General features: G+C 46.4%; 1 protein-coding gene across 3 annotated transcripts in view; it reads left to right on the top strand.

Moving 5' to 3' along the window:
- Positions 1 to 20,758, top strand: part of DGKG (diacylglycerol kinase gamma) — a 155,564-nt gene that overhangs the window by 108,498 nt on the left and 26,308 nt on the right. For all 3 annotated transcript variants that reach the window (XM_041002737.1, XM_041002736.1, XM_041002735.1), the window contains one exon: positions 11,064 to 11,241. In XM_041002737.1, the coding sequence (XP_040858671.1) occupies positions 11,064 to 11,241 (178 nt within the window). The remainder of the gene's footprint in view (positions 1 to 11,063; positions 11,242 to 20,758) is intronic.

The following is a 20,758-nucleotide window of genomic DNA, read 5'->3' as shown; positions in this document are numbered from 1 at the left end:
TTTGGTATTTTTTTTTTGTCTTTTATTCTCTATTTATTTAAAAGAGACACAAATGCCCACAAATGCTTCCACTGAAGCCAGGAGCCTGATATTTAAATCAGATTTCCCACACGAGTCGCAGGAAGCCAGTTGCTCGAGCCATCACTGCTGCCTCCTGGAAACTGCATCAGCAGGAAGCTGGAGTCAGGACTGGAGCTGGTATGCACCCAAGACAGTAATGCAGAGCCCTGGGCATCCCAGCTGCCAGGCTAATTCTCACCCCTGAAATCTGTCTCAGAGTCTCTCTTGTGTGAACCCTCATGCCGTATGTACCTCGTGGTCTTGCATTTGGGTATGGATTGCTGTTAACTAGGATCAGAGGAACACTTCATGCAGACAGACTAACCTCCAAAATTTAGTCAAACTTATTTAATCACGGTATTCACCCAGAGAGGCTGGGGAAATGCGTCTGACAGGAAGGCAGTTGGGCTTGTGTTTTAGAATTTCTCCACATTCCTGCTTAAAATTAACAAATAGATTGCATACCAGATGAAAAGCAAGTCATTCTGCAACTATAGAGAACAAGTATCTGTACACCGTGCCCCAATGTTTTCATGGGGAGATGGCCAAACAGACATGGCACATTGTGGAATATATGCTGCATGGAAGAGGAAAAAAGACCTGTGGCAGCTCAGGGGAGAGGAAGAGCACGTTCTAGTGAGAGCCTTGGGAAAAGTCTCCGGGAGGAGCCAGTTTTTGAGCGAGGATTTTAACCAGCATAACAGCTGATAGGTAATTTAGGTAGTTTTACTTTTTAAGACTTATTTTATTTACTTGAGAGGCAGAGTTACAGAGAGAGCAGGAGAGCCAGAGAGAAAGGTCTCCCATCTCTTGGCTCACTCCCCAAATGGCCACAACATCTGGAGCTTCCTTCAGATCTCCCATATCGATACAGAGGTTCAAGGGCTTGGGTCATCCTCTGCTGCTTTCCCATGTGCATTAAGTAGGGAGTTGGTTTAGAAATGAAACAGCCAGGATTCAAATTGGCACCCATATAGGCTGCTGGTGCTGTAGGTGGCACCTTTACTGCTACTCCACAACATTGATTCCAGACATTAGGCACTTTCTATAAGTACAGATAAAGATGACTAAACCTCAATTTGGTGGTCTCCACATAGAGCCATTCAGGCTCCTGTCAGTAGCATTTACTAGCACCCAACTAACTCTCAGTTATTCTTTTTCCATACTAACTGGGATGCTAAGGCATCCCACCTTCCCCACAGTCTGATGCCTATCCCAGAGTCTCCTGCCCTCCTTCCATGGCAGACATTGGTACTACTACCCCATCATATCCTGGGCCCTCCAGAACCCTGGGTTGCACAACAAGATTTGCCTAATGCCTGGCAGCATCCTACTCCATCAAAAAAAGAGGTGGGAAGGGGTTTGGATCAAGTGTGTGTCAGTCACCCTCTGCCCTTATGTGTCTGTGTGAGGCCTGGACACAGAGTCCAGGTGTCAAGAGAAGCCACTCTCTTCAAAAGAGCTTCCCGTGGTCCAATTCTCTCACTCTCTGGGAAAGGAAAGGACCCCAGAAACAATCCCAGACCAGTATCTAGCCTTTCTCTTCGGTGGCATCTCTTCCATTCCATCTATTTTCCAACCCAGGGATCTCCAGTTTCCTCTTCCCACTGTGCATTCACATCATACTTTACATCCACTTTCCCTCTCTGGTCCCCCATATGCCACCAACCCACATGGCTATTCTGACTCTGTTCCCTCATTACCATTAACTTCACTCCCAATAGAGTCCCTGGTCAAATCTTGGCTCTTTCTGGAGATGTCTGTATAACCTGCAAGTCGCTTACCCATCGCAGGCCTTGTCATTCTCATTTTGATAATTAGCAGTGATCTCCAACATTCCATCTGGATTTCTCATTCTAAGATTCTGTGCTTTGGCACTCATCCAACAGCCCAAATTCTGCTTTATAAAGTCACTCGTGACTTCTTGATTGTCAGTTCAAATGACCACAGGTCTAACTTTAGATCAGCTGACTCTAATTAGCCATGTGACACTGGGCCATTCCCTGGAGGGCTATAGTCTTAGTTTTCTCATCTATAAAAAGAGGTAATTGAACTGGGTGATCTTTCAAGACCCTTCAGGTCTTTGACTCTGAGAAAGGACAGATAGGAAGGAAAAAGATCCCTCATGGAGAGTGGACACAGATTTGGCTTCAGTACAGATCTGGAAGAAAGATGCAGGGGCAGTGCCAGTGTGTCCAAGGGTGTGTCTTCATGAAGGGACTTGTAGAGATGACTCTGTTGTGGAGTGTGAGAGACATCACGCTGGAGTGTAGGATGTTAGGAGGAGTCTGTTGTCCCCGCTTGGTGACAGCAGCTCCCGTTACACTCCAGGAGCCACTGTATCCAGCTGCTAAACAGAGATTTTTTTAAGCTCTTTTTCAGGCAGGAAGGGAGTTACCAGAGCCCAAAGTTTTCCTGTAGTTAACTAACCTAACCTAGCACTATAGGAGGTAGGAGGGGCCAGGCGTGTGGAGCCCCAGCATTTCTGTAGTGTCAATTGTTCTAAATGGTGAAGAACGCAGGAGGGGCAGGGTGCACTTTTGCGTCTTCAATTAACTTAATGGCACAAGAGGAGTTAGGAAGGGGAGGAAGGGCGGGGTGTGGAACTTCATTACCCTGTACTGTAGGCTGTCAAGTGAGTGAGAACCAGCAATGGCTGCACCCCATCACAACTCTAGGCAGGATCCTCCGTGGCTGCTGCAGAACCATCACAGAAGAGCTAGCCTAACAATACCTGCACCCAGTGACCAATCTGAAAATCCCACGGCAAGAGACAACTCAGGCGGTGGGGATGCACAGCCCCATCATAAAGTCAACCTTGAATCTGGCAATGAAATGGACTGACTGATGATATGTTTGTAAAAAGACACCTCAGTGATGCATACAGTCAGCCAAACCCAGGATCTGGGAAATGTAGCAACCTTTCTACTCCAAGGTCCATGGACCTGCCAGGAGCATGTGGTAAATGCAGGGTCTCAGGTTCCAGCCCACACCTCCTGAACCAGAAACTGTATTTGAATGAGACCCTGAAGTGATCTGTCTACACCTCCAATTTGGAGAAGTACAGCCTTGCAAAGCAAGGGATCTCTTTTTTCCCTAAAGGAATGAAAAAGGGACAGGGAGGAATGGGGAATATATAGATCAGAAGGAACTTAGGAGATCAATCTATCAAAAATAATGTTCAGTCCTTTGAGACAATTATGAAAAAAATAAAGAAAATTTGAACAATTTTCTGATATTCATTGTTCTTAAGGAATTAGTATTTAGTAAGAATGATAATAATGTTAGGGTAATGATTTTTTTATAAATTCCATATTGTTAGACAATACAAACACAAGTATTTAGGATGCCCTGTTAGACCATCATTTGTTAGTAGCTGGGTGTGGAAGTGGCAAGGTGAACTGGGTGGAGGTAGCAAGAGGTTGGCTTTGGGCTCTTAACTGCAGAAGCTGGGTTTGGGGCAAACAGAGGGGTTCATTAATATGTGTCCCCTCGTGTCTGCCAATACCGGTAATAATATTTGTTAAAGAAAGACCAAGTAGGAGTCATCAGTGATGGAAAGGACAATTCAGCATAGTGTAGGGATAGAGAGAGAGAGATTGATCCAGGCTGAAGGGGGACAAGCACCTCCTGGGGTTTTGACTCCTACCTAGCCTATGGGGGTGACCCTTGAGAGTGCACACAGCCCCACCCAGCATAGCCAGTGCAGAGCTCCCCAAACTAGCACAGCGAATCGAGGTTAGAGGAAGGTAGACTTGCGTAGTTGCTAAAAACGGAAACAGGTCATTGTATAAATTGTGGGATCTCCTTCTCTGGGGGCCTTCGGAAATAGGACTGACCCGGTAGTTCCGGGTCAGTGCAGCAGGCAGCAGCCCCGGCTGCTTCCCTGCAGACAAGGCCCGGGAATTCTGCCGTGGGAGATGGGGGGGGTGGAACTGTGGGGATCTGAGACTGCAGGGCAGGGTGGAGTGGGGGATATGAACCCTAAGTTCCCCGGAGTTGTTTCCTTATGCAAGTTTCTGGTCTCCAAGCAGGCGCCTCCACTAACCAGCTGTCCCAGACCCAGGGGGTCCCAGGTTGAAAGCTGCATGGCTGCATCCGAGGGGCAGGCACAGGCAACGCCGCCCCTGGTCCTGGTGGCCCCAGGTCAGGAGCATACCCAGAGTGCGATTTAGGGCGTGTGTGTGCTGGCCGCTAGGGAAAGAAGACTCTGTTTCGTCGTGTCACAGATCTATAAACACCTGGGCTCTGCCCCCACCCTAGTTTGGGAACTATCTTCCCTGCACCCTCCACAGGGACATCCCGCGTCAGAGCAGGGGGAGGGGGCGATGACATCATGGAACGGTTGGCGAATTTAACTCTGTGTCCCTTCTGGGAGCAGGCCAGGGGACCCGGGGTCCCCATGGCCTGTGGTGGAGCGGCGCTCGGCCTAGCATTCCCTGCCTTCCCAACACATAGCAGGACCAGGGGTCCCAAGGCAAGAATGGGCTGCAGGAGTAGGCTGGCAAGATTGTCAACAGCGCTGAGTTGGGCCAAAAAGCCAGGTAATACGCTTCCAGAAAATCCTCTGAGGTGGGGACTTGGGGGTGCTGATTCTGGAAGACCCCTCATGGCACAGGGATTGGAGTAACAAATTATGATGCAGTTATAGGTTCCTACTGCCTTGCAGAGCCCAGGCAGATTCCCCCAGCTCTATTTTATAGATGACAAATTAAAGCTCGAAGAGGTTAAGGAACCCAGTAGGGATGACACAGTGGTCACGTAAGGGTGAATGTGTACAGAAAGCTCTGTCTCGGGATCTCCAAGCCCAGGCAGCCTTCCCATGACACTGCATTACCCCTCCTAAGTGCCTACCTGATAAGGGTGGGGAGGTCAAAGTTGAACAGGCAGCCAGTTCTTCCCACCTCATTTGTTCTACTTGCCCCAGGCTTTAGAGAATCTGATGTGAGATGGCGGAATGGACAGGTGATCTGGAAGCAGAATGAAGGGGAGATTGACAGTTTACCAGGTTAATAGCTAACACCATTAATTGCTCATGGTTAGAGATACAGAACACAGAGCATGCCTGTCACAGCACAGTGGTAAAGAAAGGTGACTTTGTGGCATACCATCTGCCAGGGACTGTGCTAGTGGCACTTTTTTTTTCCAATCCTGGCATAGAGGCAAGATAAAATAATACTAATGTCCAACATTGATGAGCAAGACACCACTCTGAGAATGCTACAAAACAGCGCAGTGGTGGGAGATTTCAATTATTCAGACAACAGCTGGAAGTTTAATTTTACTATAAGCCTTGCATCAGCAAAAATCCCAATTTTCTTCACTGACTCATCCCCAGAGTAAGATATGGCATCTGACTGCCTGGCTCTGCATCCCTGCTCTGCCACCTTATAGAGAGGCAAGTTGGGGGACCTCAAGCAAGCATCTTAACCTCTGTGAGACCCATCAGCAGAGGGCAGCGACATGTCTCCCTCACCTTGTTCTTGAGCAACTCCCAAAAGAAAATGTAGGCCAAATTTCCAAGGAAGCTGTCACTAAACGGAAGCTACTGTCGGCATCCTTGCATCTCAGAAGGGGGCTCGTGGGATGTTTTGACCCAGAATGGATAAACGGGGAGACAAATATCAGCATAACTACAACTAAGGGGGAAGGAACCCTTTTGTTTAGGATAAGACACAATACTGTTTGGCACAGAACTAAGGACATTTTGTTTTTGAGAGCATGGAGAAAAGTAAAATGTGAACCCACAACCTCCAGCTTACGTCCTAAATGTCTATGAAGGATGGAGGGCGAGAGATATCCCCGAATACATTCCTAACAAGACAGACGGATTCATTCAATGTGAACTGAGCTAATTATTAAAGACTGAATGGGATGTGCCAGTGTCTTTTGAGTTGGATTTCCTCTTGACAGAAGGGTTCCTATGTATTGTGAAATATTTACTTGATCTTGGTCTAGTACTGTTTCCCAGCATACAACTCCCTAAATCCTTGAAGTTTAAAAGAAAACAGGGAAAGAAGTTTGTTTTGTGTTTTAAATCACTGTGACAATAACAGGGAGCTCTGGTTGAGGCCATGCTGTGGGGGAAAGGGGAGAGAGGGGATTATAATACATTTCCAGAGGCAGGTATGACACCTGACCCAGGTGTGAAGAGACAAGTGACTCACACCTGGAAGCCTGGAAACTGGAGGCCAAGCACAGTGTTAGACAACGTTGGCAGCCAAAAGGAAAGCATAGACATTGCCGTTCCGGAGCATTTCCATACCTTCCAGAGAGAATGGCCCTAAATCAAAAACGGAAGAGCGGATGCTAAACAGGACCACCAGAGCCTATAGTCCATCATTGGCTATGGTGATCTGTTGACACATGGTAGGACCCATTTCAACAAATCTAGAAAACATAATTTGTTCTATCCAATGAAAGGGAAACAGACAAAATGTTTCCTGGTTTTGTTTGGTTTGTTTTGTTTTGTTTTGTTTTGTTTTGAATGAGAAAACCATGTATTCTATGAACTACAGACTGGCCCCAAACTATTCTGATCCTTGGGCGGATTCTGGAAGAGATTATTAACTAAGTAACTGACCTTCATGCACAGCTGTTGGAGACTAGTATGAAGCTTTTATTTCTTTTTGATGAGTTTTGTATTCCTTTAGATTTTAGGCTGAGCATTTGGGAAATGCTGTTTGGTCTCAGCACCATGTCTTTGCATTTCATTGGCAAGAACGTAAAACTGCAGTGTGGAGACTTGGAGAGTAATCTAGACCCATAATCAATTAGTTGAATGATCACAGGAAAGTTTCCTAATGTCACTGAGCCTCTTTTATGAAAGATGGGATATGTTCTCTCAGGTGTCTCTCATTTCCAAGCTCAGAGATTTTGCCATGCAATAAAAAAATAGACCAGGATCAAGACTATCCTGAAGATGCAACCCCAATAAAGCAGCCACACCTCGGGAATTGTTCACGCACAACACCTGGTGTGTAAGATTACCTGGGCAAGGGTTTGGTCACTGTTTATTCACTATATACACAAGTATTAATGACTTAACCGAAATGATGGGAGAGCACTGGCCAAGGGTTACAGAATGAAGATTTGAATTAAGCTGGATGGACCAGCAGAGGCCTGGGCTGAAAATCAGATGAGATTAATTAATATAAAGATATTCTGAAGAATGCACAAGTTCAGGGTGGGGAAGAGCTGGCTGAGAAGTGGCTTGTGGGATGAAGGGCTAAGTGATTGTGACTACCTCCTGTCCAAATTAATATGAAGCCACCATGTAGCTGCTAACAAAAGGCCTGGTGACAATGAGAATAATGCAGATAGGTAACATGTGCTGAGTTTTTACAAGGCCTTTGCACATTATCTCATTTCTGGAGCCTGATAATGCTGGAAAATTCCAAACTTAGGAAGGGCTTGTGCTATTGCCACCTGCCCTATCAGGCCCTGTTGGTGGTAATGTTTCCAGTGCTGAGATCCTTTACAGTATGTGGGTAACAAATTGGCGTACATGCAAAAGGGGGCAGCGAGGATGGGGAAAGGTCTGAAAATCAAGTCCTGTAGGAGAAGAACAGTGACAGCCTTCAAGCTAGACAGAGGTATGAAAGTTGGAGAACTGTAAGAATGGCTAAGACACAGGCTCTAATGCGTAGCTGGAAATGTGTGTCCTTCTGCTTATAAGTTGTGTGACTTCAGGCAAGTGACTTACCCTCCTCCGTGCCTCAGTTTCCCCAAGTGTGATGTAGTCATAGTAACTGATAAGATTATTATGGACAAAGCAAAAGAGATAAATGTGAATGTGTGTAGCAAATGGCAGTGCTTACTCAACTCCTGACTCATGACAATGGCAGTTAGCATCTTATGTCTGGAGGGCTGGCCCCATGCAAGAGAAAGGAGGATCAGTCCATCTGCCTTCAGATTGGAACAAAGAATTCATGGGATGAAGAAACAAAAGGAGAGAGTCTAGACTTTTTAAATGATCAGAACTTCAAAGTGAAGAAATGAGCTGCCCGTTACCAGAGAAGCTCACTCTACTCTATTTCGAAGTTGGCGAAACCAAGCCATGTGGATTCTTTTCTTTTTTTTAAGATTTATTTATTTTTATTGAGAAGGTGGATAAGATTTACAAAGAGAAGGAGAGATAGAAAGATTTGCTGGTTCACTCCCCAAATAGCCACATTGGCCAGAGCTAAGCCAATCCAAAGCCAGGAGCCAGGAGCTTCTTCTGGGTCTCCCTCATGAGTGCAGGGTCCCAAGGCTTTGGACCATTCTCTACTGTTTTGCAAAGCTATAAACAGGGAGCTAGGTGGGAAGTAGGGCAGCTGAGACCTGAACCAGCGCCCATAAGGGATCCCAGTGCTTGCAAGGTAAGGATTTAAGTGAAGATATAGCCATTGAGCCATCGAGCCAGGACCCATGGGGATTCTAAGAAAATCAAGAATTCTAAGAAATCAGGAACATCTGGAGAGTCAGGAAGTGAGAGCGTGAAGAGCAGCAAGGCCCTGGCTTTCTATGCCTTCCATGTTACAGAGTCTCTGGATGTTTGAGTTGTAAGTGTCTTAGTCTGTTTGACACCTTGACTGGGTGATTTATAGAGCTGTAATCAGCTCACAGTTTCAGAGCTCCAGGGTGGGAGGCCACATTGACGAATCCCTTTCTGCATGTGGGGTCTCTGTGGCATGCCAGGGCAGTGCCAGTTAAGCTTATTTGCTGGGGGGAGGAGGGAGAGTCCCCATTCCGTCTTTTCTTTTCTTTTCTTTTTTTTTTTTTTGAAATATTTATTTGTTTTTATTGGAAAGGCGGATACACAGGGAGGAGGAGACAGAGAGGAAGATCCTCCATCTGATGGTTCACTCCCCAAGTGAACGCAAAGGCTGGAACTGAGCCAATCCGAGGCCAGGAGCCAGGAGCTCTTCCGGATCTCCCATGCAGGTGCAGGATCCCAAGGATTTGGGCTGTCCTTGACTGCTGTTCCAGGCCACAAACAGGCAGTTGGATGGGAAGCAGGGCCACCGGGACTAGAACCAGCGACCATCTGGGATTCTAGCACGTGCAAGGCGAGGACCCCAACCACTACGCCATTGCGCTGGGCCCCTTCCCTCTTTTCTAAAGTCACTAATGCAGTCGAGGATAAGCTGATCTTGATTGTCTCCAGAAGCTTCACTTCTGGTGCGCAATTTGAAAGGCAGAGAGACAGAAGCAGAGAGATATCCATCAATTCAAGCACTCCTCAAATGCCCACCACACCCAGAGATGGGGCAGACCAAAGTAAGAGCTCAGAACTCAGTCCAGGTCTCCCATAAGACTCTGAGGACTTGAGCCAGCCTCTGCTGCCTTACAGGCTGTGTCTTAGCAGGAAGCTGGATCAGGAGCTGGAACTCAAACCAGGAATTCTGAGATGGGATGGTGGGTGTTCCAAGCAGAGACCTAGTCACTGTGCTACACACAAGCCAAAGCACCCCCTCGCCTTTTAATATTGTGAAAACAGCAGGCTTGGGTAGAAACATCCAAACCATAGCAGTAGTAAGCTTGAAGACAGAGGATTTTTAAAAAATATTTATTGGAAGAGTTACAGAGAAAGGGAGAAATATTTGGGATTCACCAAAGCCGGAAGGCAGGAGCTTCTTCTGAGACTCCTAAGGGGATGCAAGGGCCCAAGCTGTCCTCTGCTGCTTTCCCTGGGCATTGCTGGGTGGGAAACAGAGAAGCTGGGACTTTAACCAGTGCCCATACAGGTCCTGCAGGTGAAAACTTAATGTGCAGTACCACAATGCCAGCCTTAAAAGGTAGGGAATTTTTACTGTACACTTTTGATTGTTTTCCCTTTCCCCCCACAAGCAAGATAAACAGCATGGACTTAGTAGTCAGATCTCCCAAGTTGGAAACCTATGGTTTTCAGCTGTGCAGTCTTAGATAACCTGGCTCACCTCTCTGGGTGTGTTTTTCTGTCTATAAATGGGGTGAAGCACCTACAGTACTGAGGAACAAGCTAATGGCTCTGCTGTGTCGATGAGCATGACGCCAAAGAGGAGCCGACTGTACAGCTGTGTGAGACAGGCGGATTCACGCCTTCTGGCCTTTGTTATCTGGCAGGGGTGCAAGTGGTGGAGACTGGATGAAGAAATTCTACATCAGCAGGTGCACATGCCAAAACTGCACTTACGATACAGATACAGACAACAGCAGACTCTGAAAGCCTTTTATCCTCTCACACAAGGAATGAAATAAGATGGGGTAGAATGAAAATTGGCTGTCTTTTGTTAAGAGTCTACCGTGTGTTGGGTTCTGTACTCACTTTCTCTCTAAATCTCCACAAGGGTTAAACAGAGGTATAATTGATGGTAATGAGATTGGCCTGGAGAACAGTTTGGCAGTTAACCTTGGAACTGCCCATAAAGCATATCTAGGTTTTTCCATGTGTCCCAGAGCCGTGGGCTGCCTTTCTCACAGCCAGCTAAGATTGCGCCTCCCCAGCTCAAAGTGTTAGAGCCTGTGGCAACTGTGGCCCAGATTCAGCTTCTGACAGTGACAGGGTGGTAGCTGAGGACCTGTTATATCCTGCATTTAATTAATTAATTAGTTTGCTTATTTGAATACAAGGAAACAAGAAAAAGAGAGAAAGAATGTCCACTGACTAGTTTACTCCCCAAATGCCCACAGTGGCCAGAGCTAAGCCAGGCTGAGGCTGAGAGCTGGGAACTGTGTCTGGTCTCCCACACAGCTGCAGGGACTAGAGAGTACTAGGGACTAGAGTACTAGAGCCATCACCTGCTGCCTCCAGGAGGTACATTAGTAGGAAGCTAGAATTAGGAGTGGAGCTAGGACTTGAACCCAGACCCTGTGATATGGGAGGCAGGCATCCTCGTTGGCATCTTAACTGCAAGGCTAAATCCCCCCTCCTTTGTCAGATCAGTGAGTGGGAGAGCTCCTGCTCCTCCACCACACGGCACACTAGGTTGCGATACACTGAGGATACTAACAGATGGCCGTATCTGTTTGTCCCCTAGTGCGATGGGGTTGCAGTGGACCTGAGCAACGTCTTCCTCGAAGGAATTGCTATTCTCAACATCCCCAGCATGTACGGAGGCACCAATCTCTGGGGAGAAACAAAGAAGAACCGGGCTGTGATCCGGGAATGCAGAAAGGGTATCACCGACCCTAAGGAACTGAAAATGTGTGTCCAAGGTAAGCATGAGGATAGCTGCTCTAGGTCAGTGCCCACTGATGAGTCCCTTAGAATGTCTCTTAGCAAACCATGTCAGGATCTATAGCAGGCTCTATAAGGCCATGCAGCCTGCCGTGGACCCCATGTTCTGGGGATATGCTGACTTTAAGAGTCCTAAGCACCATCCAGCAGTCAGACTGTGGGGATCTATGAGGTTAGGAGTCAAATGCTGTTCGGTCAAGGCTGCCAATGGTTTATTCGCAGCCTTCTCTCATTCTTCCTGTCCAGGCATTGGAGCCAGCTGGTCACTCCCTGGAGACGCTTTTCCACTGTACTTCTAGGACTCCATTTGTCTCCAGTCATCTACTTTGCTGATCATTCATTCTCTGTCTCTTCTCTCTGACTTCTGAATTCTGGAGGATCTCCAGGCACAGTTCCTTTTCTCTTCTGTTCATCTCACTACCTTGAGGTCCTCATCCAGACTAAGGCTTTGTGGTTGTGTATACCTGTGATGCCTCAAAGCTTGTGGCCAGCCTTTTCTGAGCCCTTGGTTCAGTGCCCGGCATTTTGTGTCATGTTTGGCCCCATGTGTTTCACAGACTTCAGTGTGCTCCTGCTGTGTCTCCTCCAAAATGCCTTTGTCTCAGCTGATGGAGACTGGTCTCACCAAGGCGCAAACCTAACCACCTGGCACCATCCTTGACTCTTCCTGTAATTGCCTATCTCACATCCAGTCCAATAGAAATCTTCTAGCACTATTTCTAAAAATATATTATCAGGGCCAGCATGGTGGCATAATGGGTTAAACAAACCGACTGGGATGCCCTTATGGGCACTGGTTCAAGACCTGGCTACTCCACTTCCAATCCAGCTTCCTGTTAATGGCCTGGGAAAACAGCAAAGGGTGGCCCAGGTCCTTGGACCCCTGCATACAGATGGGAGACCCAAAACAAGCTCCATGCTCCTGGCTTTGGTCTAGACAAATTCTGACCATTTGGGGAGAAAACCAGTAGATTGAAGATTTCTCTATGTGTCTCTCCTCTCTCTGTAATTCTACCTTTCAAGTAAATACAATAAATCTTTTTAAAAACTACATATAATGTAAGGAAAGCCAGACAGAGAAATAGCACCCATCTATTGGCATACCCCCCAAATGCTTGTGGTAGAGATGGGGCTCCACTGAAGCCAGGAGCCTGGAACTCAATCCAGGTCTCCCATATGGGTGGCAAGGTTCTAACCACTTGAGCTACCACAGTGCCCTCCCAGGGTCCACATTAGCAGTAAGTTGGAATCAGGAATCAGAGTTGGACATCAACCCAGGCAATCTGATGTGAGACACAGGTGTCTTAATCATTGTTTTTATAAATATTTATCTATTTATTTGAAAAAGTTTCAGAGAGAGATCTTTCATCCACTGACTTACTCCCTCAAATGGCTGCAATGGCCAGAGCTGGGTTAGCCTAAAGCCAGGAGCCAAGAACTTCTTTTAGTCTCCCATGCAGGTACAGGAGCCTAAGCACTTGGGCCATCTTCTGCTACTTTTCTGGGTGCATCAAGCAGGCTGCTGGATCAGAAGTGGAGCACCCAAAAATAAAACTGGTACCCACATAGAATGCTACTGTCACAGGTGGCAGCTTTACTCACTACTGGTCCCACAGGACAAAGGTGTCTTAACCACTAGGCCAAACATCGGCCCCAGCTCTGCGTTTAAAATCATCTGGAACCAACCATCTGTCGGCACCTGGATGCCTCCAAACTAAATTTAAGCCAACACACTTTGTCCCCTGGATATTACAGATCCTCCTCATTCCATTCCTGCTGTGTGCCTGCCGTGGACAGTCTGTTCTCACCACTATGTCCGAGCACCCTGTGAAAGCATGTCAAATTGTGGAATGCCTCAATTTCTGAGAGGAAAATCCAGGGTTCTTAAGGCAGCCTAGAGGGCCCACGTGGTCTGGCCTCGGTTGCAACCCAGACACCATCTCTTCCCTTCTCACCTATACTCACTCTGCCTCCGCTCCTCTGGCTCCTCTGGCACAGCTGGCTACTTCCACTGTGAGCTGACTGTTCTTTCTGTCTGGAACACTGGGCAGTGGTGCTTTCAAAGCCATCAGCTGGACCTTCGGCTTTTAACCCACCCGGACATAGGACACAGCCTTCTGAGGGTCCCCTTCAAACTACCTTCACCCAAGACCTTACCAGTTTCACCACCGGAAGTCCAAGAGAGAACTGAATGAATGATTCCCCATGAGTTCCCAATGGACTGGTGCATTGGGGGAGGAAAACTGTGTGAGGTCATTGACAAAGAAAGACCTCACACCAGCAGGCAGGCAACCAGGCTTTGTTCCAAGTACTGCCACTATAACCTGGGTTTTGGCACCTTAGTCTTCTTTGCTGTATAAACCAGCAGCTCAGTGTAACAGTTTTGACAGGTTGATGAATAGAGCGAATCAGATAATTTGTTGTTTTGTTCAAAGCTTAATTATTTGTATTTGAAAGGCAGAGTTACAGAAAGAGGAGAGACAGAGAACAAGATATTTCCCATGCATTGGTTCACTCCTCAAATGACCCCAGCAGCTAGAGCTAAGCTGGTCCAGAACCAGGAATCTGGCACTTCTTCCAGGTTTCCCATATAGGTACAGGGGCACAAACACTTGGACCATCTTCCAGTTCTTTCCCAAGCCATAAGCAGGGAGCCGAATCAGAAATAGAACATCTGGGACACAAACCGAAGCCCATATGGGATGCTGGTGCTGCAGAAGGAACTTTAGCCTACTATGCCACAGCACTGCCCTCCCCCCACTCCTCCTTCAAGATAATTTATTCTTAAACAGGGCCTGCTTGTACACAATGAAGATTTCTAGTTTCCAGTCTTGCTCTCCCTCATCAATCTCTGAGCTGGTTCCTGGCAGTCTAAAATTGTAATGAACATCCAGAGGACTAAGCTGGGCTGCCAGATTCGGAAACATTGATAGAGGTGAATGAGCGCAGTCTCTTCCAGGCCCAGATCCATAGATCAAGGTCTGTGTATTTTGATGTCTCTGCTGTTAAATACTAAGGTTAGATGTGATCTGAGCAGCAGGAGCCAAGACTTGGCTGCCATCAGAGGGAGGGGAAACTGGCTTGTTTTTCGATGGTCTGTTAGATGATCAGGCAAGGTTATCAAGAAATACCATCTTAGGGTAGGCCTGGTGCTTATTACCCACACTGAAGTGCTTGCACTCGAGTCCCAGATCCACTTACAGTTCATCTTCTAGCAGATACAGACCCTGAATAGCAGCAGTGATGGTCCTAAGAGTAGGGTCTCTGGGAGAAGGTGGAAGGCCTGGATTGAGTTCCTGGCTCCTGGCCTCGGGTCTTTTCCTGGCTATTGCAGACATCGGGAGACTGTCAGTAGTGGATGGGTACTGTGGACCTTTCATTTTCCATTTCTGTCTCTTTGCTTCTCAAATAAATAAATAAATTTTTAAAAAATCACCTCCAACCCTCCATGCTTTAAGAGAAGACATAAATGTTTGGTTCTGTGTTATCCTCCTGAGTCCTGCTCATTTCACACAGTAAACTTTCTAATTTGTATAAATTATTAAACTGTATAATGTGTTCCTCCTCCCTGCCTTGGCAGTGGAATTTCTGGCCACCAGAAGAGGGTTGGGGAGCCCTTACACTGTATAGACTTCTTGCATATTTTCCCATTCTGATGCTCCTCCCTGAACCCGCATGCTGGCATACTGAGCAGACTCTGCTCTATATCCTGCATTCTGGCTGTGTGGTTAGCACCCAATGGCAACCCTATTCCCCTTACATATCTGACCTTGTATCTTCCCCTTATTCAAGCAAGAATTAAACATCAACTGACCACTTTTGACCATCCGAAACAGGAACTCTCTTCCGCAAATCCCCCTTTCCCGCCCCTAGAATGTGCTTTCAGAGCTAAAAATGAAGCCACTTCCTATTCTTTAGATGAGGACAGGAGCTGATCAGAACCCAGACCAAGGAAGGCCCTGGCCTGTGGGGCTTGTGGAGACATCAACCCTGAGCTTTCTTCCAATGGAAATGGAGTTGTTACTGGGGAAAAACTAAAGAGGCAGCTGATTGGTGGAGAAGCTTTGGCCTGGAATCCAAGGGACTTGAATGACATCTACCTCACACCTCTGAGTGACATGGAACACCTGCTTTCATTTGGTGGACCCTAGCTTCTTAATCCTTAAGATGAACAATTCTGATGATCACGTGTGAAATTCCTTACAGCTCCACAAACTTAGGGCTGTTGGATTTTTATCTATTTTTAATTCCCTGGGAAGAATTATCAGCAAATGTCTTGCTTCTCTTTGTGGGCTTTGTCCCAGGATAAGTATACTGGTGACTGCACAGGCAGGGAGCCCTCTCAGCAAGCTGTTCACTCCCCAATAGCTTCATTGAGATTGGAAGGAGAGGGAGAAGTCAGGACAGAGTAGTGGGAGGAAGGGGCTAATTCAAGGAAGTGAAAGAAGAAAGGGCAGAAGAAGGGTTGCTAACAACCCTCTCATAGTAGATCCACCTGGCTCCTGGGGCGGGGGAAATGCAAGTACGAATCTTCACAATTTAGCATGAGAAGGGTTCTGTAAAAAGCACCGATAAAAGGAAATAAAGGATACAAAGCAGTATGCAGCTGGATAACCTGGGTTTAAATTCTGGCTCTTACCTTTCAGTTTTATACACCTTGGAAAGTTACTCAACCTGCTTATAATGATAGTGAGCTTACTGTGAAGATGGCAAATTTGAATATTCCTAGAATGTGGTATACCCTCTAACATTTTTTTTAATTCCTCTGTCCCATCATTGCTATTTTGTGCTGGAGCATGACAATTGATTTCTGATTCTAAAGGTCTTTTCTTTAGCATTATCATTAAGAAAGCATAAAACTGGCATTCTAGCCCAGACTTTGTCCTAGCACACTGCATTTATGCTTTCAATTCTTCCCACTGTCTGCTTTCCCAAATCTTTCAGATCCCTAGGAGAGAGGATGAGCATTACTCATCTTTATGTCCCCAGAGCCTTACCCTTCTTGGTTACTAAAAAAAAAAAAAGCCCTTGACTAAATGAGAAGCACATGTAATCATGCAATTGTGTTATTGTCAGTTTTATAACAATAAGAATGGTGAGAGATAGTCTTTCATTTGACTTGCAAATGACTTTATGACTTTTCATGTTGGTGATTCAATATGAGCCTAACCAGAAACTCATAAACAAAACTGTATATACCTGTATATGTATGCATATATGTATATATGCATGTACATGTGTATATGTGTGTGTGTATCCTCTCTCCATATCACTATACCATAGTTTGGAGAGAACAGAAACCAAGATAAGGGGTAAGACTTACATCATTTATGTCCAGCAGTGACATCATAACCAGGAGTTAGGAATCCGAGTGTCTTGTGTGTCCACCCCACAGGTTTATTGTAGAGCTTACTATGTGATGGCTTTAGAAAACTGAAAGCATTTAGACCCAGTCCAGGAGAGTCCCAACATCTCTGTGGAAACTCTGCTCCTCCTGCAGGGCCTACCCATTGGCCTACTCCTCCCCCAGAGCTCTTGGCAGTCTCTAGAAGTGAGTCCAGCCTCTGCATTTTGTCTCTGTCTCCACCAGCACATTGATGATGAGTTGCCTGTGTCAGAGGCACACATATTCTCATATCTTTTTCCTGTTGGTGCCTGAAAAATGGGGAACAACTGTTCCTCTTTGTATGCTCTCCAAAGCTCCCATCTTGCCTGGCTCATGTGTGTTCTGCCAGAGTGTCTACTGGAGGGAGAGAGAGAAGGGAGGACTCCTGCCTGCAGTCTGCCATGCCATGCGCAGTAGATTCTAAAGGAGTTCAGAAACAGGCACTGACTACAGAATCTTGGAGATGGGTTAGTCTGTGAGTTATGTATGAATTTTTGTGAAACTGAGAATTTCATGTTCTGGGGTCATTGGAAACTCATCGAATAGTAAGGTGTGTTGGCCAGCTTCAGATAAGTAATCCTAATCTAGTTTAGAGGACTGGAAACTGAGGAGCTGTGTGGAATAAGGGACTCACTTATTGAATAGAATTCAAAAGACCTAGGCTTCACATCACCAGCCATGTGGCACTGATGAGCTGCTGCACCCCTGGAAGCCTCCATTTCAATGCTTATGAAATGGAACCAATTATGTTCTCTCTCCTTCATCATGGTTTTGGGGGTTCAATGATGTCATCCATGTGTAGCACTTCTCAGAGTGCCTGAAACTTGGTGAGAACTTGACCATCAGTCATCACAATTACTGACAGGTGAAAAGTGAAAGGTATCTAGTATGTGATTAAAAGGGAGATGGGGACAAACTTAAAACGTTACTTTTGACTTCTGCTTCACAGTTCTGGTTGAGATTATCTTTAAATAATTGATGGTTCTAACCACCTGTAATTTTAGAGTGATTCACGGGCACCATGCCTACATACATTTGACTGTTGCTGCCAGGGCGGTGGTCATCCTGAGCTGGCTGTCCAGTGAAGCATGGTGAGAGTACAAGGTGCCAAGTCCTGAATATAGGTAAAGTAGCAAGGTTATGATGCAAAGCTGGATCCTTCCCCATAGAGGTTAAGAAGCAAAGTTCTGAGATCCTCTGTGTTTGTTTCTTTCCAGCGCTAGTTAAAAATACAAATGCAGACACTTCCTACCTATTTTCCCAAACCTTTCCTTCACTGATTCCCCAAACCTGTTCCTCCCTATCCAGCTATTTGAACCCCTTTTCTGTTGCTAAACAAAATACTCAGGTCTAAGTGATTTATAAAGAGCTGGAGTTTACCTGGCTCACAGCTCTCTGATTTCACTGGGAAATCAAAGAGCATGGTGCAGGCATCTGCTTGGCATTGGTGAGGGCCTTCTGGCAATTCCATCACATAGCAGAGGGTATCATGAGGTCATCCAGAGAAGTGAGTATCAGCTTGGGTCTTCCTTCCCTTTCTAATAAAGCCACCTGTCTCATCACAGAATCCCCAACCCTAAGCACAGATTCTAGTTACCACCTTTTAAAGACCCTGCCTCAGATCAACATCTGAATGTGAATAGTAAATTCCCAACACAAGAATTCTGTGAGAATATTCAAATTATAGCCCCAAACCAGCAGCCTCAAGCCAGTGGTAGCTTAGAGGCTGGGTAAACCCCTCTGGCTGTCTAACAGGAGAGCAGCATTCTGTCCCAGGCAGGATTCTAAACCTGCAGGGCAAAACCTGCCCAGACCTCCACTGGATAGTAACATTGGCAATCCTCGGGGAAACAAAGACAAGGAAGAAGACACTCTTGGTAGACAGTTTTCTTTGGAGTCTTTTTCTCCCAGCAGTGGAGACAGGCTTGTTGTCAGCTTTTGAAAACATTATTACCAGGCACCTACAAAGTCCAATGGTGAACAAAAGCAGACACAATCCCCCATTGCTGTGGGAGAATGGGAGAGCCTGGTCATAACAAAATAAGCCCTACAGATGGGTAAATGGCTAGGAAGGGCAGTGAGAGCTAACGAGTCACACAACTTGCCAGAACCCAAGGAGGCTCACAAACAGATCAGGGGTCTTCCTAGCCTGGACCTTTGAACTGGTGAGCTGAGCAGACACAGACCCTGTGTGGGTACAGAGCCATCAGCACCCCTATCCCAGACATGTCCAAACCATGCTTGTTTGAAAGTCTGTGTAGTTCATCCATCCATGCATGCACCCATCCATGTGGATTTTCACCAGTTGGGTGGACCATACCTTGGACCCCAAAGCAAAGGCAGAGCACACAAGCCAGCGGAACTAGAGTTTGCTGAGATACCAAAACAATGGGGAGCCAAGAGGCTACTGCTTCCTGTGATTTTCTTTTCACTTTTATGAAGTGGAGCAGTGTGCAAAGCAGTCAGCAGTCCCACTGGATAGTAACTTTGGCAATCTAGACTGTCCAGACTTGTAGGTTCCCAGTTTCTCCACTCATCAGCTATCTGGCTGTTGGCAGTGAGCAAAAGTTAGTCACTGCTGTTCCAGGTTGAGAGAGAATACAAGTGTACCTAAAGGTTGTCTCTTTGGCCAAGGTTTATCCCATGGGCCAAGCAAAAGCAAGGCAAGTGAGTCCCAAAGAGCCACAGAGGGCCCTGAAGGTGTGCAACTAGGACTACTCAGGGATCCAGGAAGTAGCTATGACAACATAAGTGTCATTCCTGTTCAGGGTTCACAGGCTTTTCATGGGAAATCTTGACTTTGTCATTCAATCCTTCAAGTAGTCCATGTTGGGACTAGTACTCCCAGACAATCACTGTTTCCTCTGTTCTAAGCACCCTGCCCCTCACCCAGCACCCTTCCCCATGCTCCTTGCCTTGTGAATGCCTCAGCTGTTGACCAAACCAAGACCTGGGGCCACAGATCCACAGCTGGCTTGCAGAACTCTTTCATGATTATTTACATGGTGGCTCACACTGAGCTCTTTTGGGAGCGCCAGATGTCGTAACCCCTTCTGCAGTCCTGTAGCTGATAGAATCTTAGACCTCCAAGTGGTCTGTTAAGATTGGCTGACTCAAAGCCACAAAAAACAGGGACACATGCGTCAGTGAGTATCCCAGGCCTCCCCAACCAGCATCAGCCCAACATGGAGCCCAAGAGGGCTGCCAATAGTTCTCCCTGTTCACCTGTCTCTGCATGTGGTTTAGCTGTCATTGGTCTCCACTACCTGGTTAAATTCTTGTCCAGATATGTTTCTGCAGCTTCCAAATGAAAATCGCAACCTGCTTCTCAGGAGCCTGTTTCTATAGAAACTATAATGTTTTCTGTATATCATTGAAATTTCAGAATAATAAGCCTCTGGGAAACTGAGAGATCATTTTGTCTTCTCAAGAAGTGGTAAGGTAAAGTGGTTTTGCCTTTGGCCAAACTTGGACAGAAATGCAGGTCTTTTAGCTCACCCAGATCAGTCTTCAATCCTCTAAGAGTGGGGTTGAGGAACTTTTTTAGAAGGAGCCACAGTAATTATTGACATCATTTGGCTTTCTATTTCATCTCTGATGCAACTACTCAGCTCTATCCATTTAGCGTTAAAACAGTCATAGGCAATTAATAAATAAATGGGCAGGGCTGTGTTCCAGTCAAACTTTATTTTCACAAAAAGCAGGCTGGGTTTGCTTTCAAGCCATGATTGGCCAAACCCTGTGCTAAAATCTCACATAGTCCCTGAACCAGTAGTGCTAGCATACCCAGGGTCTGCAACTCTCAAGATCCAGGCCAGGCCTGCTGAAGCAGGATCTGCATTTCAGCTGGATCCACTGATGATCACAGGTACACTGAAGTTTAAGAAACACCATAACATCGGTAGGCCTGACTCCACCTACCCCCTGCTTCCAAAAATGCCAAAGAAAATACTCTCTTGAGTAGAAAAATGTGATCTGGAGAGTGAATTGACCTACCCTATGTCACAGTAATTGATGGATTCCCGACTAAATTCCCTGCATTCCAAATGTGAAATTCTTTCTACATACATCAGAGTTACCCACCCTGCTCCCACCCCAGTCTTGCCACG

This window comes from Ochotona curzoniae, unplaced genomic scaffold (genome assembly GCF_017591425.1).
Source record: "Ochotona curzoniae isolate NIBS_2020 unplaced genomic scaffold, NIBS_Ocur_1.0 scaffold_2587, whole genome shotgun sequence".
Lineage (NCBI taxonomy): Eukaryota > Metazoa > Chordata > Mammalia > Lagomorpha > Ochotonidae > Ochotona > Ochotona curzoniae.
The sequence above is the reverse complement of the archived record's forward strand: the minus strand, read 5'-3'. Positions and strand labels throughout refer to the sequence as shown.